Consider the following 18,225-nt stretch of genomic DNA (forward strand, 5'->3'; position numbering starts at 1 on the left):
GAGCCCCTGTGCCTGGCCCATAATGACACTTTTCTTTACCTGTTTGGGGGTGGGGAGAAAGAAACAAAATCTCCTTGTGGACTATACATCTGTTCACGCCTTTATTTAAATCCAACCTTAATATCCCCAATTAAACTTCCTAGCCTTTATCCCTCACAAATGTATCCTCCAGAGCAGTGGCTTCCAAACCTGGTTGATTATCAGACTCAAAGTCACTGAATCAGAATCTGTAGAAGATGAGCCTAAGGATCTATATTTTTACCAAGTTGCAGTGGTTATTCTAAGAGGCAGCACACTTGGGAGCCTTGGCTCGACCTTTTTTTTAATGTTTAAATTTAAAATATTTTTAGAGTCAGGGTCTTGCTCTGTCACCCAGGCTGGAGTGCAGTGACACAATCATAGCTCATTGGAGCCTTGAACTCCTGAGGGTCTTAGCTTTAGAAACTTGAGCAATACAGAATTAGAGGAAAAGCTAATTGTGTCTTCCCAAGTGAAAGTGAAGCTAGAATGACACAAAGATCTAGCTATAGCTTTGCATTGGGTTAGACAAAGAGATGGTGGGCATTTAGGGCTTGGATATCCATCTGTCATTTATCCATTCAACTGATATTTTCTGAGCACCTTCTATGTGCTAGACATGGGGTACCTCAGCATGGAGGACACCATCCGTGTCCTGAGAGAGTCTAGAGTCCAGCAGAGAGGATTGAGTAATAAACCAGAAACGGCACAAATGATTCATTATAATTGCCATAAGTGCTATGAAGAAGAAATGCAAGACCATATGAGTGTATATTATGACATGACTGACCTGGGGCTCATTTTCAGTGGGGAAGATGAGGTTCAAGGAAGGCTTTCCTGAGAAGATGCTATTTAAGCTGAGACAGCAAGATGATGAACTAGAATGGAAGTATGACAGACGAAGTCTGTGGCTTCACTGCCTCGTGGTGCCCCATAGAAAGGACAACCCTGGACAAGGAAAACCATCAAAATGGTCTTTCTGGGCCCCCAGATGCTCTCAGGAGGCATGTTACTTAGGGGCTTTGTTCCAGCATGGGAGGGAAGTAATGTGTATTAGCTTGAGCTGTGTGAATGAAAAAAGAAAAACTATCTCGAACCCCCAATCTGCTCAAACTGTGACTTGAAAAGACTTTTTTAAGAGACAGCCACTTAAGTAGCTGGGCAACTCATTCTTTTGTTCACTGGCAGATGGCAAAACTTCAGAGCACAGTAGTGAGCATTTTGGTCAGACATGTCCCACACAGTTTTATCTGCACCCCGAAGTAGGATCCAGGATTTGCAGCGCATCCTTCCCTTATCCTTTTGCCCTCTTCCCTCTTTTCAAATTGGTGTGAGTTACTAGAGCTTACAAAAGTACAAGAACTAAGGAATTCTGCTCTCTTGTTTTTTTGCTCTGAGCTTGGAAATATCCACCACATTGTTAAGCAAATGTTCTCTTTACCAGTGGTGGGTAAACACAGACATGAGTGAGTTTTCTGCTACGCTTAATTTGAGATGTAGAAAATCAAAGCCACAGAGCAGGGTCAGTCAGCTTTAGGTCTGATTTATGAGCATTTAGAACAACAACAGAAAAAAAAACAGGGATTATGAAGAGGTCAGCAGAGAGTCACTAAGAAGAAGTCCAACCAAACTAGACTTCCTTCCTTTCTGATTTTATTTATGTATTGATTGATTAATAGGTGTGTGTAGCTGGTAGGCTCAGTCAGGCTGGCCGGCAGTTGGTAAACAAAACTTCCTTTATTCACTGAGAGATTGCGTGTCCAAAGTACTGAATATTAAAAGGTGAACCCAACAGAGCTCCTACCTTCAAAGTTCTTAACTTGAAGAGGGGAAGACCAAAGTTTGTTTGCTTTTTTTAAAGACAAGGTATTGCTCTGTTATCTGGGCTGGAGTGTAGTGGTGTGATCACAGCTCACAGATCACAGCAACCTCGACCACCTGGGGTCATGTGATTCTCCTGCCTCAGCCTTCCAAGTAGCTGGGACCACAGGCACATGCCACCGTGTCTGGCTAATTTTTAAATTTTTGTAGAGATGGGGGTCTCACTATGTTGCTGAGGCTGGTCTCAAACTCCTGGCCTCAAACAGTCCTCCCATCTGGGCTTCCCAAAGTGCTGGGATTATAGGCGTGAGCCACCATGCCTGACCAAAGACAAAAGTAAGCACAACTTTGCAATACAGTTTCCATCTCTGTGGAAACAGACCTTTTCTGCCTGGTTCCGAAGCTTGCTTCTTCGAACATAACAGATCCTCGGTAAATATTGATAGATGACAGATGGATGGGTGGATGGGTAGATGGATAAGTGAGTGGGTGGATGGATGGTTGGATGGATGGATGGATGGATGGATGGATGGATGGATGGATAGGTGAGTGGGTAGATGGGTAGGTAGATGGTTGGTTGGCTGGCTGGCTGGATGGATAGATAGGTGAGTGGGTGGGTAGGAGGGTGGATAGATGGATGCCCAGACAAAAGCTATTGGAGAAGGCTTTATATATGATGGATTTAGAAGGACAAGTGCAGGCAAATAGTCAAGAAGAGCCAGTCCAAAGAACGTAACAATTACAAAGGAGTCACAAAATGAGTTTATTTAAGCTGTGTAGTGAAACTTTTCAAAGAAATAATTTTAATGGAAGTATTATCAGTATACTGGAGACAGTACATTTGTAGTAATTCTAGAAAGAAATGATGTGGACCTCAGCTGAGGCAATGGCTGTGGGGATGAGCAGAGGGAATAGATTTCAGGGATATTATAGCACAGAAGCAACAGGGCTTGACAGCCAATGTTAGCAAGAAGGGCCAGGGGGAAGTTAGATTGATATTTAGGTAGTGGCTTGGGGAGAGAGATGGAGGAATGCTAGGCTCAGAATTAGAGAGTCCAAGGGCAGAGTATGTTTGGGGGAGAAGACCACTTCAATTTGGGACAGACCCAATTTGTTATGCCTTTGAGAAGTCAAGGTGAAAAGAAAGCATTCATTAGATGCTATGGACCTACAGCTCAGGAGAAAATCTCGGGGGGTAGTTGTAGACATGGAAATAAATGCCATCACCCAAGACCTGAGACAGAACCCTAAACGTGCAAATGTTTAAGGGCGGAGCGGAAAGTTAAAGGAGAAAGAGAGGCAGAGAAGTAGGATCAGAAGCCAGAAAGAGTTGGCATCAGATAAATCAAGGAAGAGAATTTTACAGAAGGTGTGACCAAAAGTAGCAAGTACAGTCGAGAGGTCAGGCAAGGTAGAGGGCAAAAGCATTCTCTGGTTTTGGCAGCCAAGAGGTCACCAGTGTTCTGTGCAAGAGACGTTTTCAGTGGAAGGAGTGGAACAGAAACCAAAGTACAATAGGTTGAATGGTGAATGGAAAATGAGGAAGTGGACATGGGTGGACTACTCATCCAGTGGAGTTGGGGACCAGGCCCTGGAGACTGGGGAGACTCCATATCATTACAAATCCTGTTGTACCTTTTGATTCTAAAGCACATACCCAGACTTCATTTCACAAGTTCAATCTATGCCAAACAGGGATTAAGAGCTCTAATGGCTGAGATTCAAACCCCAGTTTTGCACGTTAGTTGTGTAATCTCTGACTCAGTGATCTCATCTGTAAAATAGGGATGATAATAATGATGTTACTTCATGGCTGGTGAGAATTTAATGAGTTGGTACATGTGAAACGCTTGAAATGTGCTTGGCATATAGTAAGTGCTTAAAGTATATTGGCTTGGCTGGGCACAGTGGCTTACACCTGTAATCCAGCACTTTGGGAGGTTGAGGCGGGTGGATCACTTGTGCCTACGAGATTTGAGACCGGCCTGGGCAATATGGTGACACCCCATCTCTACAAAAAATATAAAAATTAGCCAGCTGTGGTGGCACACACCTGTAGTCCCAGCTACTTGGGAGGCTGATGCGGGAGGATCACTTGAACCCAAGAGGCAGAGATTGCAGTAAGCTGTGGCCGTGCCACTGCACTGCAGGCTGGGTGACAGAGTGATACTCCATCACACACACACACACAAAAATGTATGTGTGTGTGTGTGTGTGTGTATATATATATATAGAGAGAGAGAGAGAGAGACTGTTACTATACATTGTTTAAGAAAAGAGGTGAAGAGAAGGAAAAATAACTTTGAGTGAAAAAGGAAAAAGAGGGGTTAGGGAAGATTTCTATGGTCATTTTTAACACCTCTCTCCTTTATGAATTATATACACACACATATGTACACACATATATAATATATATTTATATTATACACTATTAGTACATTATATATAAAAGATACTATTAATAATTGTACTTACATAAAGGATAGTGATTATTTGCCATTTGTGTTGCAAGTATCTTTCCCAGTTTGTGGTTTTCTTTAGGATACTTTTTCACATGCAAAATAGTGAATGTTTACATAGTCAAAGTCTTTGTTTTCTTCTTTAGTCATTATGTTAATGAGAGTTCTTCCTCTTTGAGACCAGATACTAAATTGAGTTTGCTTCCAGTTATTTTATTATTTCATGTAATATTTTAAGCCATCAGAATTTTTTTCACTGGGTGCAGTGGCTCACACCTATAATCCTAGTGCTTTGGGAGGCCAAAGTGGGAGTTTACTGCCGCTCTGACCTTGTGGGTTCAAGCAATCCCCCCACCTCAGCCTCCCAGGTAGCTGGGATTACAAGCATGAACCACCACACCTAGCTGATTATTGTATTTTTAGTGGAGATGGGGTTTCGCCATGTTAGACAGGCTGACATGTTAGACAGGTCTCGAACTCCTGACCTCAAGTGACCCACCCTCCTCAGCCTCCCAAAGTGCTGGGATTACAAACGTGAGCCACTACACCCGGTCTATTGTTGTTATTGTTTAATCAAAATCAAATAGCCACTAGGTAGCACAGTGGGAATCTGATTTCAGACTTATTTGGACCTGAGCCCACATTCCTGACCCCTTAGCTAGCCCGCCTGGTGCTACCGGTTGTTTAGGGTGACCATTGACTATAACACAGTTCCTAGAGAAAAAGCCTTCTAGAAGGGCCCAGAATTCAACCCCCTTATGCCCATGGTCAGAGGAGACCATCAGGACAGGGTCATGGGATGGGCCCTGAGACAGCCTAGAGACTCAAAGCAAACAAAACCTCCTCAATAATGAGTCCAAGCACAGCAGCTTATGCCTGTAATCTTTGGGAGGCCAAGGAGGGCAGATCACCTAAGGTCAGGAGTTCAAGACCAGCCTGGCCAACATGGTGAAACCCCATCTCTACCAAAAATACAAAGAAATTAGCCGGGCGTGGTGGCACACACCTATAATCCCAGCTACTTGAGAGGCGAAGGCATGAGAATGGCTTAAACCCGGGAGGTGGAGGTTGCAGTGAGCCGAGATCATGCCACTGCACTCCAGCCTGAGCGACAGAGTGAGGCTCCATCTCCAAGAAAAAAAAAAGAGTCCCTCCCAGGTCTGCACAGTTCAAGAAGAAAACCATCCACCTGTTTCATCCCCAGCCTGGCCATCCCTGCTGTCCCCTGCCTGGCAGAAGCAGCAGTCCATTCTGAGCATGGAAACCAAGGGAAATAAAGGCTCCCCACCCACCCCCCGAGTCCAGCTGCCACTTTGGCCTGTTGAATGGGGCTGGTAGACACCTCCACCATGCCCTCAGTGGCTGAGGGAAGTCCTTTTTACTGCTGGGAGAATCTCTCACTCAAACAAAGTCTTACCCAGAAATGTACACAATGGAAATAGAAATGCGGGATGAATGTAGTTGAGCCTGGGAGACAGACCAGCCTGGTTACCACCCACCCTTCTGTGATGGGCCCTAAAACAGGGTGCAGACAGAACAGAATTTGCAAACTGCTAAGCTGTGGCAAGGCGGGCAATCTTTCTGAGAAGGTGACTTGGGATTACTGGCTGGGACAAGAGTTACCACTGAAATGTGAGAACAATAGCCACCTTGTCTGAGAATAGCTTGGCTGGACTGACCATCTCACAGATGAGACATGATTATACCGGATGGAAGTTCTCAAGGTTGCAAGAGGGTGGGAGCTGACTCTCTAACCCCAGAAGCTGTGGGGGCTTTGATAAAGGCCCTCCTCTTGTCACCTCCCTGCCCCTTAGGCTCTGTTGCCATCTGGACTTTTCCCCTTAGCACTGTTTATACCTTAAAGAATGAGCTTGCTGGGTGCAGTGGCCCAAACCTGTAATCCTAGCACTTTGGGAGGCTGAGGTGGGAGGATTACCTGAGCCCAGGAGGTCAAGGCTGCCATGAGCCATGATAGGACCATTGCACTCCAGCCTGGGTGACAGATCGAGACCCTGTCTGAGAGAGAGAAAGAGGGTGGTGAGCTAAGGACTCCTATGCAATTGTCTCCTTCCCCCAAGATCTTCAGAAAGAAGCAGATAGAACCTGGTTTGATATAAATGGGCTCTATGTCCCACACATATACCTCTATACATACACATACATGCACACATACCTATGTGTGCACACACATACACACTTTTACATGCATAAGTGTATGCACACACATACAAACTCACACATATGCACACATATACACACTATTTTTTTGTGTGTCCCCAGGGGTCAGCTTAGAAGTCAAAATGTCTTCCTAGCCTCCACAAGCCAGCAGTTCTGGAAAACTGAAAGCTGGGGCGGAGGGAAGAGCATTCTGTCAAAGTCACCGCATTCGAGGTTTTGAGAATCTCAAGACCTCTACTCCAGTCAGAACAGGAATTTCACTCCATTTGCTCTACTTCTGGTTGCTTCAGAAAACAACCGGAACCTTCCAAGAGCTGTGAGTTTGATAAGCATCGTTGCAGAATGAAGGGCCATTGAGTACCCAGAAAGCGTTGAAATCCAAATGGTTTCTCATAATAGGTTTCCTGGAAGCAGCCCAGGGGCTGGTTTTCAAGGTAGAGGGAGCCCCAGCCACCCCTGCTGGCTGCACACGGCTTGCCTAAGTGGACAGACCCCTCATCTGGATGCCAGGGTATTGTGCTTTCCTACCCCAGGCAGGTAGAGCCTGTAGCTGACCCTCTAGACTCCGGGAACGGTTCAGCAGGACCCGGGGGGGCGCCCAAAGGAACACGTCTGCCCAGGGATCCTGCTGCTTGAAGAAGCTTAGAGGATGGCAAGGAATTGTGACCTCAAGGAAGGCCACTGCTTGACATGTTTGCACCCCTGTGCCCAGCCCAGCCCTGGCGTGTACTAGAGGCCCTGCATGCATTTTCCACCCAGCTATTAAGTCTATTTATTCTGTACTGACATAGAAAGACACTCACCCTTGTTAGTGAGAAGGGCAGGTTGCAGGGCAAAGTGAATGTGTGAATCCATGTCTGTCTGTCTGAGATGCAGGATCTGATCTGTTAGCGCAGGCACCCTGGGAAAGAGGGGAGGCCAGACAGCCACTTTCCCCTTTGTTTGCTTCTGTTGTTTAAACAGTTTTAAATGAGAATCGTCAATTGCCCTGGAGGTACTTGCAGTGAATTGAGGGAGACTAATGGGTCAGCAGATGAAATGCAATACAAACAGAAAGGGATTATAGCCAATTGAAATGGCTACAGTTTCCACCTGCCTCAAGCTACAGTTTCCACCTGCCTCAAACCGCTTTGTTCCTCCCCCCGCCCCCGCCGCTTTTCATTCTTTCTTCAAAGTGAAAATAATTTTCTTCCCTCCCACAAATCTGCCATTCATTTTCTCTTTACCCCCATCTCCCCAACCAAAAAAATAAAAACGATTGTACATGGGCACGTGGATGCACACAGCATACAAACACACAGTTGTGATAAACTGGTCACGATTTATCTTCCATTGAGTTAGAAGATGTTATCCTCCCCCCCACCCCCATTTATGCTTGTTTGGCTTGGCTGGATTATTTATTTGCAGTGACAAATATTAAGCTAGAGCAAAATTTAGTAATCCACAATAAAACATCATTGAAGCCAGGTGCAGTGGCAGGAGCCTGTGGTCCCAGCTACTCGGGGAGGCTGAAGCAGGAGGGTCCCTTGAGCCTGGGAGGTAGAGGCTGCAGTGAGCCTTGATTGTACCACTGCACTCCACCCTGGGTGACAGAGTGAGACCCTCATCTCTAAAAAAAATAAAAATAAAAAATTATTGAATAAGGATTTTGAACTTTGAGTGACAATGCTGTTTACCTCCTCTATGATCAGGGTAACATTCTACTCTGTTGAACTTTCCTTGGCTTTTTTCTAAGAAAGTCAACATCTTTCAAGTCAACTTCTAGGACCAGAAAACAAGGCAATGGGTCCTTCACCTGAGCGGGAATCCCAAGCAACTCATAGTCCCTGCTGCCCTTCCTTTCTCCCTTCCTTTCTCTCTCTCTTTCTTTCCCTTCCTTCCTTCCTTCCTTCCTTCCTTCCTTCCTTCCTTCCTTCCTTCCTTCCTTTCTTTCCTTCTTTCTTTCCTTCTTTCTTTCTTTCTTTCTTTCTTTCTTTCTTTCTTTCTTTCTTTTCTTTCTCTTTCTTTCTTTCTCTCTCTCTTTCTCTCCTTTCTTTTCCTCTTCCTTCCTTCCTTCTTTCCTTCCTTCCTTCCCTCCTCCCTTCCTTCCTTCCCTCCTTCCCTCCTTTCCCTCTTCCCTCCTCTCTCTTGCTCTGTCACCCAGGCTGGATTGCAGAATCGTAGCTCATTGCAGCCTCGAACCCCAGACTGAAGCAATCCTCCCTCCTCAGTCTCCCAAAGTGCTGGGATTACATGCATGAGCAACTGTGCCTGGCCCCTGCTTATCTTTCTAATCCCTCCTCCCACCTCCCAGTGGATTCGCCAACTGCAAATCCATTTCATTCAGACAATCAATTCCAAATTTCTCAGCTGGGCATGATTTGACCTCAACCTCCCTGTCTGACTTCATCTCCAGCAATTTCTCTATTTTGCCATTTTCAGCCACACCAGCCCCTCTTGCCTCAAGCCTTTCCTGTTTGCTCTACCCAGTCATCCTCTGTCCACTTCTTCATCTTCTTTTTTAAAGATAGAGTCTTACTCTGTTGCCCAGGCTGGAGTGCAGTGGTATGATGATGGCCCACTGCAGCCTTGACCTCCTGGGCTCAAGTGATCCTTCCACCTCAGCCTCCCCAGTAGCTGTGACTACAGGTGTGTGTCACCATGCCTGGCTTCCTGTTCACTTCTTGACGAGACCAGCTCTTTCTTGCAGTTCCATGTTGAGCCAACAAGTCCCCTTTTCAGAAATACCTTCCCCAATCACTCTGTGGGAAAAACTGCCCATCTTCTCTTAACCCCTCCAGTTTCCCTACCCCATTTCATTAAACACCATCCAGATTTATCCAAAATCATCTTGTTTATTTAATTGCTTGCTTACCATCTATTTGCCCCACTGAAAGGTATGTTCCAGGACAGCAGGAACTTATCTGTCTTGATCATTGCTGATTTCAGGGTCTACCACAGTACCAGGCACCTAATAGGTGCTCACTAACTTTTCGTTAAATGAATGATCAAATAGCTTCTCAGCTCCCAAGGGTTGCTTGCAAAGTCCCCTGTCTGGTGCCGCCTGCAAAACCCTCCACCTGGGTCCTGGGGGATGACAAGGCTGAATGTGTGCTGCTGTGATTGCAGACAGAGTCCTTCAAGCTGAGTGAGCCCTACAGTCAGTGCACGGAGGACGGGAGTGACGTGCCAATCAGGAACATCTACAACGCTGCCTACTCGCTCCAGGTAACAGATTGCCAGGGGCACTCAGCCCTGGGTTTATGGCCCGGACCCAGGAGACAAAGTTATATCTAGGCTGGGGTGTGGCTTGCACCAGGAACTCTGGTGAGGATCCCTGGAGTTCATCCAGAGACCTCAAGAACAAATGATGCCAGCTGGTTCCAGTCCTCTGCAGTTCATCTGTCACCAGAGCTTAATTGATTCACCGAGGTTTCTGTGGAACTCAATGTACAGCTGAGACAGACACACCTCCTAAATAGGCCTTAGCAAGGGAGGAACAGGAGAGAAGCTGTCTGAGAGAGACACTGGCCGAAGGGTCAAGAGCATGGCTTCCAGGCCTGCTGGTGCCCCTCACTTGATGATGGCCTTGGACCAGCTGGGTTCCCCTCAGCAACCACAAGGGGAGGTGGGATTGGATCAGGGGCTGCTAATTTGCAGCTCCCAGTCGCCTTCCAGGTGGCATACCCAGTTTTTCAAGAGCCTGGATGGTGTTTAAAAGTCAGAGAATTTCACAAGAAAATCCAGATTTCCAGACTCTCGAAAAAATGAAATGATACAGCAGCATTGAGCCCATATTTCCTGCAGGATAAACAGTGGGTGTAGCCACCCCAATAAATGCAGCAGGTGTTCTCTGGCTCCCATAGTTTTCACTACCCCTCCGTATATCACTTACATCACTGTCTCCTGTATACGTTTGACTTTTTAACACTTAAGTGAGACGATCTGTTCTGCCTCCTCTCACATTCTGGGAATTTATAGTTCACCTCCTACCAGCATACCCCAGAGAGTCCATGAAAATCAGCCCAGCAGAACAAAAGGACCAGAAACCTTCAGCACTGAGTCTGCCAACTTAGATAAGAGCAGAGTTGAGAGGTGATGTAGACAGCGAGTAAAAGAGGACTTTTGGGCCAGGCACCATGGCTCATGCCTGTAATCCCAGCACTTTGGGAGGCAAAGGTAGGAAGATCACTTGAGCCCAGGAGTTTGAGACCAACCTGGGCAACATAGCAAGACCTTGCCTCTGAAAAAAAAAAGTTTTTAATTAGCTGGGCATGCTGGTGCACACCTGTAATCTCAGCTATAAGGGAGGCTGAGGAGGGAGGATCCCTTGAGCCTAAGGGTTCAAGGCTACAGTAAGCCACGATCACACTACTGTACTTCAGCCTGAGTAAGAGAGCAAAACCTTGTCTCTAAAAATAAAAAAGTGAGCTCATCAGAAAGATACTTCTGGATGGTATTTAGTGAGAGCTACCATGCACACACACACCTTACATGTATCAATTCATTTCATGCTCACAACTTCATGAAGTTGATATTATTATAAAGAAAGCAAAGCATCGGAGAGGTTAAGTAACTTGCCTGATGCCAAACAGCAGATAAATAGCAAAGCTGGGATTTGACCTGAGTAGCCTGCCTTCAGGAACTCTGCTATTAGCTTTTATGCTATAAGCTCCATGGATATTGTGGTAGCTTATGATCCATGAAGACCCAACGTGGAGGGCTTGGGCTTGAGAATAGGAACACTGGGACTGTGTTCATTTCTCTCTGTTTCTGGAGGACTCCTCCAATTTTCCCATTTAACTTTGTGTTGGCACCCACATGATGGAAAATGACCGCTCCAGCCCCAGCTCAGCCCAATCTCCATATCTCAGTTAGTCTAAATTCTAAATACATTGGCCACATGCGGCGGCTCATGCCTATAATCCCAGCACTTTGGAAGGTCAAGGTGGGAGAATCACTTGAGGTCAGGAGTTTGAGACCAGCCTGGCCAACATGGTGAAACCCCGTCTCTACCAAAAATACAAAAACTTAGCTGGGCATGGTGGTGCACATCTGTAATCACAGCTACTTGGGAGGCTGAGGTGGGAAGATCGCTTGAGCCCGAGAGGCAGAGGTTGTAGTGAGCTGAGATTGTGCCACTGCACTCCAGCCTGGGCAACAGAGCAATATTGTCTCAAAATAAGTAAATAAATAAAAATAATAAATAAATTCTTAATATCTCTTCCAGCTTGAGCCCTTTGCAGTTCCGGGACCATGCCCAGCCCAGTTGACCTAAGGGGCAGGTTCATGTGGTTGACCAAGGCTGAGGGAGGCTGACCCCCTGGGCTGAAGGATGTACAGGGAACTCCCTGACATCCGTATGCAAAGACATGAATGGCATCCCTGGGTCTCCTCTTTCAGATCTGCCTTCATTCATGCTTCCAGACAAAGATGGTGGAGAAATGTGGGTGTGCCCAGTACGGCCAGCCTCTACCTCCCGAAGCCAACTACTGCAACTACCAGCAACACCCCAACTGGAGTGAGTGAGACCCAGCCCCAGCCTTGCATGCTCCAGGACCAGGGTCAGCCTAGCCCTGGCAATAGGCACTCATGGGACTCCAACCCTCTTGCCTTTTGCATGAGGGAGGTATTGGTTGAGAGCCATTTAACTAGAGTTTTACTTCTGTTGTCAAGCCTGGCTTGAATTATACTTTGCAACTGACCACCTTAGTCAACTCCAGAAGGTAGGAATGGGTCGATATTACCTTTTCACAGAATAGATAACCAAGACCCAGAAAGGCTAGACAGCTTGCCCAAGGTCACACAGCCAGAAAGGAACAGAGCTGGATCCAAACCAAGGGCGGTCTGACCTTCAACTCACACCCTTAACCACCACTGCTTTCTGTTTCCCAACATCACAAGGCAGTATGTGTTTCCAGAGAGCCAGTGTTGGTAGAAAGTGGGAGGAGAAATCATTAAAATGAGACTGTGGGGCTGTCCTTGGTGACCTGGGGATGCCCGGGAAGGGTCCTGTGGCTTTTTCAAAGCTCATGCTGCCCTCTCCCTTGTCCCTCAGTGTATTGTTACTACCAACTGCATCGAGCCTTTGTCCAGGAAGAGCTGGGCTGCCAGTCTGTGTGCAAGGAAGCCTGCAGGTATGTGGACCCCAAGGGGTGAGATGGACGGCTGGGTTGGGTTGGGCTGCCTACACTCATACCGTCCCCTCCTCCCTTAGCTTTAAGGAGTGGACACTAACTACGAGCCTGGCACAATGGCCATCTGTGGTTTCGGAGGTAAGTTCTTCTGCCCACCCTTCCCCACTCGAGCCCCCCGCCTGGAGTCCCACTGACATTTTTGCTGTGTCCTCTGGCCTGGGACATGGTCCAAGGGGAAGAGAGCTACCTTGCAGAGGCTGGGGAACAAGTTGGGGAACCTGAGGAGGGAGGCTGGCCCTGACCTCTTGGGCATCCTCAGACCCACTCTTTCTCTCTCCATTGTAGAAGTGGTTGCTGCCTGTTCTCACTTGGGACCAAGGCCGGCAAATAAACAAAAAGCTCAACAAGTAAGTTTCCTCTACCATGTTCCTCTGCCTCTGCCCGCCACAGCCCCCAGCCTTCTCACTTGCTTCCATATGAGTATGGGTATGGCCAAATCTCTTTTTTTTTTTTTCTTGAGACAGAGTCTTACTCTGTCACCCAGGCTGGAGTGTAGTGGTGTGATCTCAGCTCACTGTAACTTCTGCTTCCTGGGTTTCAGCAATCCTCCTGCCTCAGCCTCCCAAGTACTTGGGATTATAGGTGTGCAGCATCACACCTGGCTAATTTTATATTTTTAGCAGAGATGGGATTTCACCATATTGGCCAGGCTGGTCTTGAACTCCTGAGCTCAAGTGATCCATCTCCCTCAGCCTTCCAAAGTGCTGGGATTACAGGCATGAGCCACTGAGCCTGCCCCCCTCTTCTTTTCATTCACTCACTCATTCATTTCCTCAAAGCTGGGAGAGAGTGAACTTACATCTGTGAATCATGCCGTGTGAACTCACATTTCTCTAAGCCATCACTATCTCCCTCATGCCCACTGCTGGGCCTGCCCACCTTGAGAGCCAATCTGGCCAATCTGGCTTCCAACATTCATAGAGCACCCCCTAGGTGCCAGGTGCTGTGTGAGGTGCTGGGGAAACCAGGACAATCAAGCAGACATGGTCTCTGCCCCCCAAGGTACTTACACTCTAATGATAAAATAGACTTTGACCAAGCAATTGCAAACCATTAAACCAAGTGTTGCAAACTGGTGACTGATCCTTGGCACAAATCTAGCCTCATGAACGCAACCCATTATTTCCAGCTTTTCCTGAAAGTTCAAAAGTTCTGGCAAGAACGACCCTCCACTGTTTTGTAGCACCGAAGAGCTGAGTAATACCTGCTCCTTTGGAATGAGTCATGGTCCAGTTTGCCATCGTCCTATCGAGAGGCAGTTTAGTGCGATGGTTAAAAGCATGGACTTTGAAGCCAGATCTAAATGAGTTGGAGTACTGGCTCAGCCGATTATCAACAGTGTAGTCTTGGACAAGTTCCTTAACCAATCTGCATCTCCGTTTCCACATCTGTGAAATGAGGATGATGAAACTATACATACCTGCCTCATAGGGCTGTTGGGAGAATTCAGTGAGTTAATTCACATAAAGTTCTTACGACAGTGCTTGGCAACACAGGAAGTGCCCCATAAATGCTCATTGCCATTGTGCCTATTATCATATTACCTCAACTACCCTGCTCATGTACATTACCTGTACATACTTGAGATTGCTATCAAACAATTACAAATGTCGACGTTTAATGAAGAACAGGGTACAGTGGCAGTATGGCTGGGTCGACTGACTTAATCTGGAAGCTGGGGAGCAGTTATTGAGTAAATGAATGACATGAGGACCAGTTCCAGGCTGGAGATATGCTCTGGGGTGTAGACGGAGCCCTTATGGGCCAGGTTCTGATACCTCCAAGGAGCTCAGTGCCTTGGCTGTGCTGCCAGCTTGGGTAGGAGGGAGACAGAAATGCTGAGGACTGGTGATCTGGTAGGATGCCAAGGCTCTTGACTCACCTGTTGGAATTTTGCAGGACAGACTTGGCAAAACTCTTGATATTCTACAAAGACCTGAACCAGAGATCCATCATGGAGAGCCCAGCCAACAGTGTGAGTAGAGTGGCTTCCTTCCAGGACCTGTCCTGAGCCTATGTCCCTTGTCATTGACACTGGGGAAAGGTGTCCTGCATGCCCTTAGGCAGCAGAGAACTGGCCCAGGGCCCTTGGAGTGTTGTTGGTGGAGATCGGAGTGCCGTGGTGGAGGTCTGGGACTATGTCAGAGTGTCCTCACTTTGGGGGCAGATGTGAGCATCTGCCTGGCCTTGGGGAGCAGAGTCAGGGAAAGGGGTTCCAGCCTGCTCTAGGAGGGCTGCTGTAGGCTAGCCAGGTCTCAGGTCAGAACACACAGAGTAAGAGGAGACAGGAAGCCTGCCTGCTTTTTCCTCCCAGTCTGTGCAGGGTCAGGGCTGACCCGTGGCTCCCTTGGGAATCAGGGTTCCTATGTGAGACCAACTTGTGGGGAGGTCTCTCTTGATGGGACTTGTGTGGCTTGGCCTCTCTTGCAGATTGAGATGCTTCTGTCCAACTTCGGTGGCCAACTGGGCCTGTGGATGAGCTGCTCTGTTGTCTGCGTCATTGAGATCATTGAGGTCTTCTTCATCGACTTCTTCTCTATCATTGCCCGCCGCCAGTGGCAGAAAGCCAAGGAGTGGTGGGCTCGGAAGCAGGCTCCCCCCTGTCCAGAAGCTCCCCACAGCCCACAGGGCCAGGACAACCCAGCCCTGGATATAGACAATGACCTACCCACTTTCAACTCTGCTTTGCACCTGCCTCCAGCCCTAGGAACCCAAGTGCCCGGCACACCGCCCCCCAAATACAATACCTTGCGCTTGGAGAGGGCCTTTTCCAACCAGCTTACAGATACCCAGATGCTAGATGAGCTCTGAGTCAGGGATGAGAAGACAGATCTAGTCAGGACCACCAGCCATGGTCTAAGGACCACCAGCCATGGTCTAAGGACATGGACCGGGTGCCCCCAGACGTGCGCACAGGGGACCCTCTGCCCCATTCTGGGCTTTTCAGAGACTCCGACCAAAAAGCCTGCTTTAAACTGCAAGATGGGGCCTGGACATGTGCCCGAAGACCCATCGGGTACTACGCAGCAGCACTCACAACTGTCCAGGCTGAGATATATCCTGGGACCTGAACTATTAGCGCATCAGTAGAGACTGGGGGCCGAGGCAGTGGTGCTGGCCCAAGCGAAGGCGAGTGAGGGCTGATGCAGCTCTTTGCAGGTCTTGAGAGGGAAGGACTCTTCCAAAGCCCCAAAGCCAAGGGTTTCACCCACACTGCCAGCCTGAGTCGGGGCCCAAGGATGTGACATTGAGTATCAAGGCTAGATAGCTACTGCCGGATGCCAAAGATAGGAGAAAGTGCCAGCCCTGGAACCGGAGCCGTTTGTGAATAAACTGTTCTTCGTCACTGACACTGGGGAAAGGTGTCCTCCATGCCCTCAGGCAGCAGAGAACTGGCCCAGGGCCCTTGGAGTGTTGGTGGAGATCAGAGTGCCGTGGTGGAGGTCTGGAACTATGTCAGAGTGTCCTCACTTTGGGGCAGGGGTGGGCCCAGGAGATGGATCTGATTATCCCATTTTGTGTATGAAGAAACTGAGGCACAGAAAGATTAAGTTACTGGCCCAAGGTGACACAGTGAGGAGGTGGCAGAGCTAGGATTTGAACCCAGACAATCTGACTCCACGATTTTGCATCTAATTTGTGTCTGTACCTTTTAAAGGGTGAGGCCCATGTCACTTTGGGTGGGAAGACGGGGAGCATGGTGGGCCATGCTCTGGGCAGCTATTCCAAGACAGAGCTGACCCCCGCATCACCAATGGCCTGTCCCTCACCAACAAGCCAACTGCGACAGATGACCCACTTCATATCACATTCACATCTTCCCACCTGAAAATGGCTAACAGATATTAAATCCTTGGTTGGTGTTTAAAGCCAACCCAAGAAAAGGTGTTAGGTACTGTTTTAAGCACCTAGATAGGTTAGCATAGGGGACTGCAATGGTGTTCTGCAAACGAAATCCTGTTTTTGACCATGAACTAAAATTTTTATTTTATTTTATTTTATTTTTTATTTTTTGTAGAAATAGGATCTCACTATGTTGCCCAGGCTGTTCTTGAACTCCTGGCCTCAAATGATCTTCCCACCTCAGCCTCTCAAAGTGCAGGGATTACAGGCACAAGCCACCGTGCCCAGCCAAGAATTTTTATTTTTGCTTTTAAATATCAAAAGAAGAAGATTCTGTAACTCATGAAAATGATATGAGATTCGACTTTGAGTGTCTATAAATAAAGTTTTGTTGGTACACAGCCACATCCATTTGTTCAAGTTTTGTTTACGGCCATTCATTGCACTACAGTGGCAGAGCTGAGTAGCTAAAACCCAAACCTGCAAAGCCAGCAAACCCTAAAATATTTTCCCTTTGGCCCTTTACAGAAAACTGTGCTGACCCTTGGATGAGCATATTCGATGGATATGATTATCCCATTTTGTGGATGAAGAAACTGATGCATAAAAGATTACTTGCCCAACGTGACACAGCTAGGAGGTTGCTGAGCTGGGATTTGACCCCAGACAGTCTGACTCCAGAGCTGGTGCCTTTTATCGCTCCATTATTTTGCAGCCAATCTGGTCTGTACCTTTGAAGGATGAGGCTGAAGTCCTTTTGGGTGGGAAGAGGGAGAGGCTAAATACCCTGGCTCTAGGGCTGAAGGAAGTCCTTCATCTATGGGGTGGCGAAGGTCCACAATTCAGGACTCATTCCCTTCATGAGAATGGCTGCTAGTAAGGGCAAGAGTCTTGGTAAAAGAGGGCTGTAGGGACCCTGTCTGGACCTGGGCACCCCTGGTTCAACTCAACTCCAGGCCTGTGACTAGAGTAAGCCTCTGTCCTACGTGGCGTTTCCACTAGACCTCACGGGGCAGGGCATTGCCAGCAGGCATGCCAGCCAGCAAGGAGGAGGTCATGGTGAACCCAGACTGGAGGGAGCTCCCCCGTGAAGTGGGCTCAGGAGCTAGGCCCATGCAGGTGGGGATTGGGTTACAGAGGCCGTGAGCCTGGCTCTCGTCCACGCTGGGCTCTGGTGGCTGTAGCCGGTGCTGACAGGGAACTTGCAGCAGATGCCTACCTGGGCACAACGCAAACAGGAGCTTCCTCGTCCTCCTCCATGGCGGGGGCAGGAGGTGCCCTCAGATTCGTGGAATTGGCCAGCCTCTGCCTGATGCAGGAACACTTCTAGTGAGGCTTGCCAAAGGCAAGGCCACGAGAATCCAAAGCCAACAGCTGCTCGACTCTCCCCAAGCACACAGGCGTGCACACCCAGCAAGCTCCAGCTGTCTCCATTCTTGTTTGGCTCTTGCAGTGTCCAGCATTGCCTTCCCTCCTTCTCCACTTCACCCTTCCAGGCCAACTGCAAATGTCAGCGCCTCTGTAAAGTTTTCCCTGACCCTCTTCCCTTGTCCCAAGAAGTTGGAGCTTCCACCATTATACAGCTTGCCTGTCTTGCCTCTGTCTCCCAGGCTGGAGCACAGTGGCATGATCATAGCTCACTGCAGCCTTGACCTCCTGGGCTCAAGTGATCCTCCTGCCTCAGTCTCCTGAGTAGCTGGGATTACAGGTGCATGTCACTACCCATGGCT

The 18,225-nt window shown here is 48.0% G+C and overlaps 1 protein-coding gene across 2 annotated transcripts in view; it reads left to right on the forward strand.

Annotated features, from left to right (window-relative positions):
• SCNN1G (sodium channel epithelial 1 gamma subunit) overlaps positions 1-16,899 on the forward strand; it is a 33,624-nt gene extending 16,725 nt beyond the window's left edge. For both annotated transcript variants that reach the window (XM_010358209.2, XM_010358210.2), the window contains exons 7-13: positions 9,585-9,683; positions 11,859-11,976; positions 12,514-12,592; positions 12,673-12,730; positions 12,938-12,999; positions 14,552-14,627; positions 15,083-16,899. In XM_010358209.2, the coding sequence (XP_010356511.1) occupies positions 9,585-9,683; positions 11,859-11,976; positions 12,514-12,592; positions 12,673-12,730; positions 12,938-12,999; positions 14,552-14,627; positions 15,083-15,463 (873 nt within the window). In that variant the 3' untranslated portion in view covers positions 15,464-16,899. The remainder of the gene's footprint in view (positions 1-9,584; positions 9,684-11,858; positions 11,977-12,513; positions 12,593-12,672; positions 12,731-12,937; positions 13,000-14,551; positions 14,628-15,082) is intronic.
• The last annotated feature ends 1,326 nt before the right edge of the window (positions 16,900-18,225 follow it).

The sequence above is a fragment of the Rhinopithecus roxellana genome, chromosome 20 (assembly GCF_007565055.1).
Source record: "Rhinopithecus roxellana isolate Shanxi Qingling chromosome 20, ASM756505v1, whole genome shotgun sequence".
Lineage (NCBI taxonomy): Eukaryota > Metazoa > Chordata > Mammalia > Primates > Cercopithecidae > Rhinopithecus > Rhinopithecus roxellana.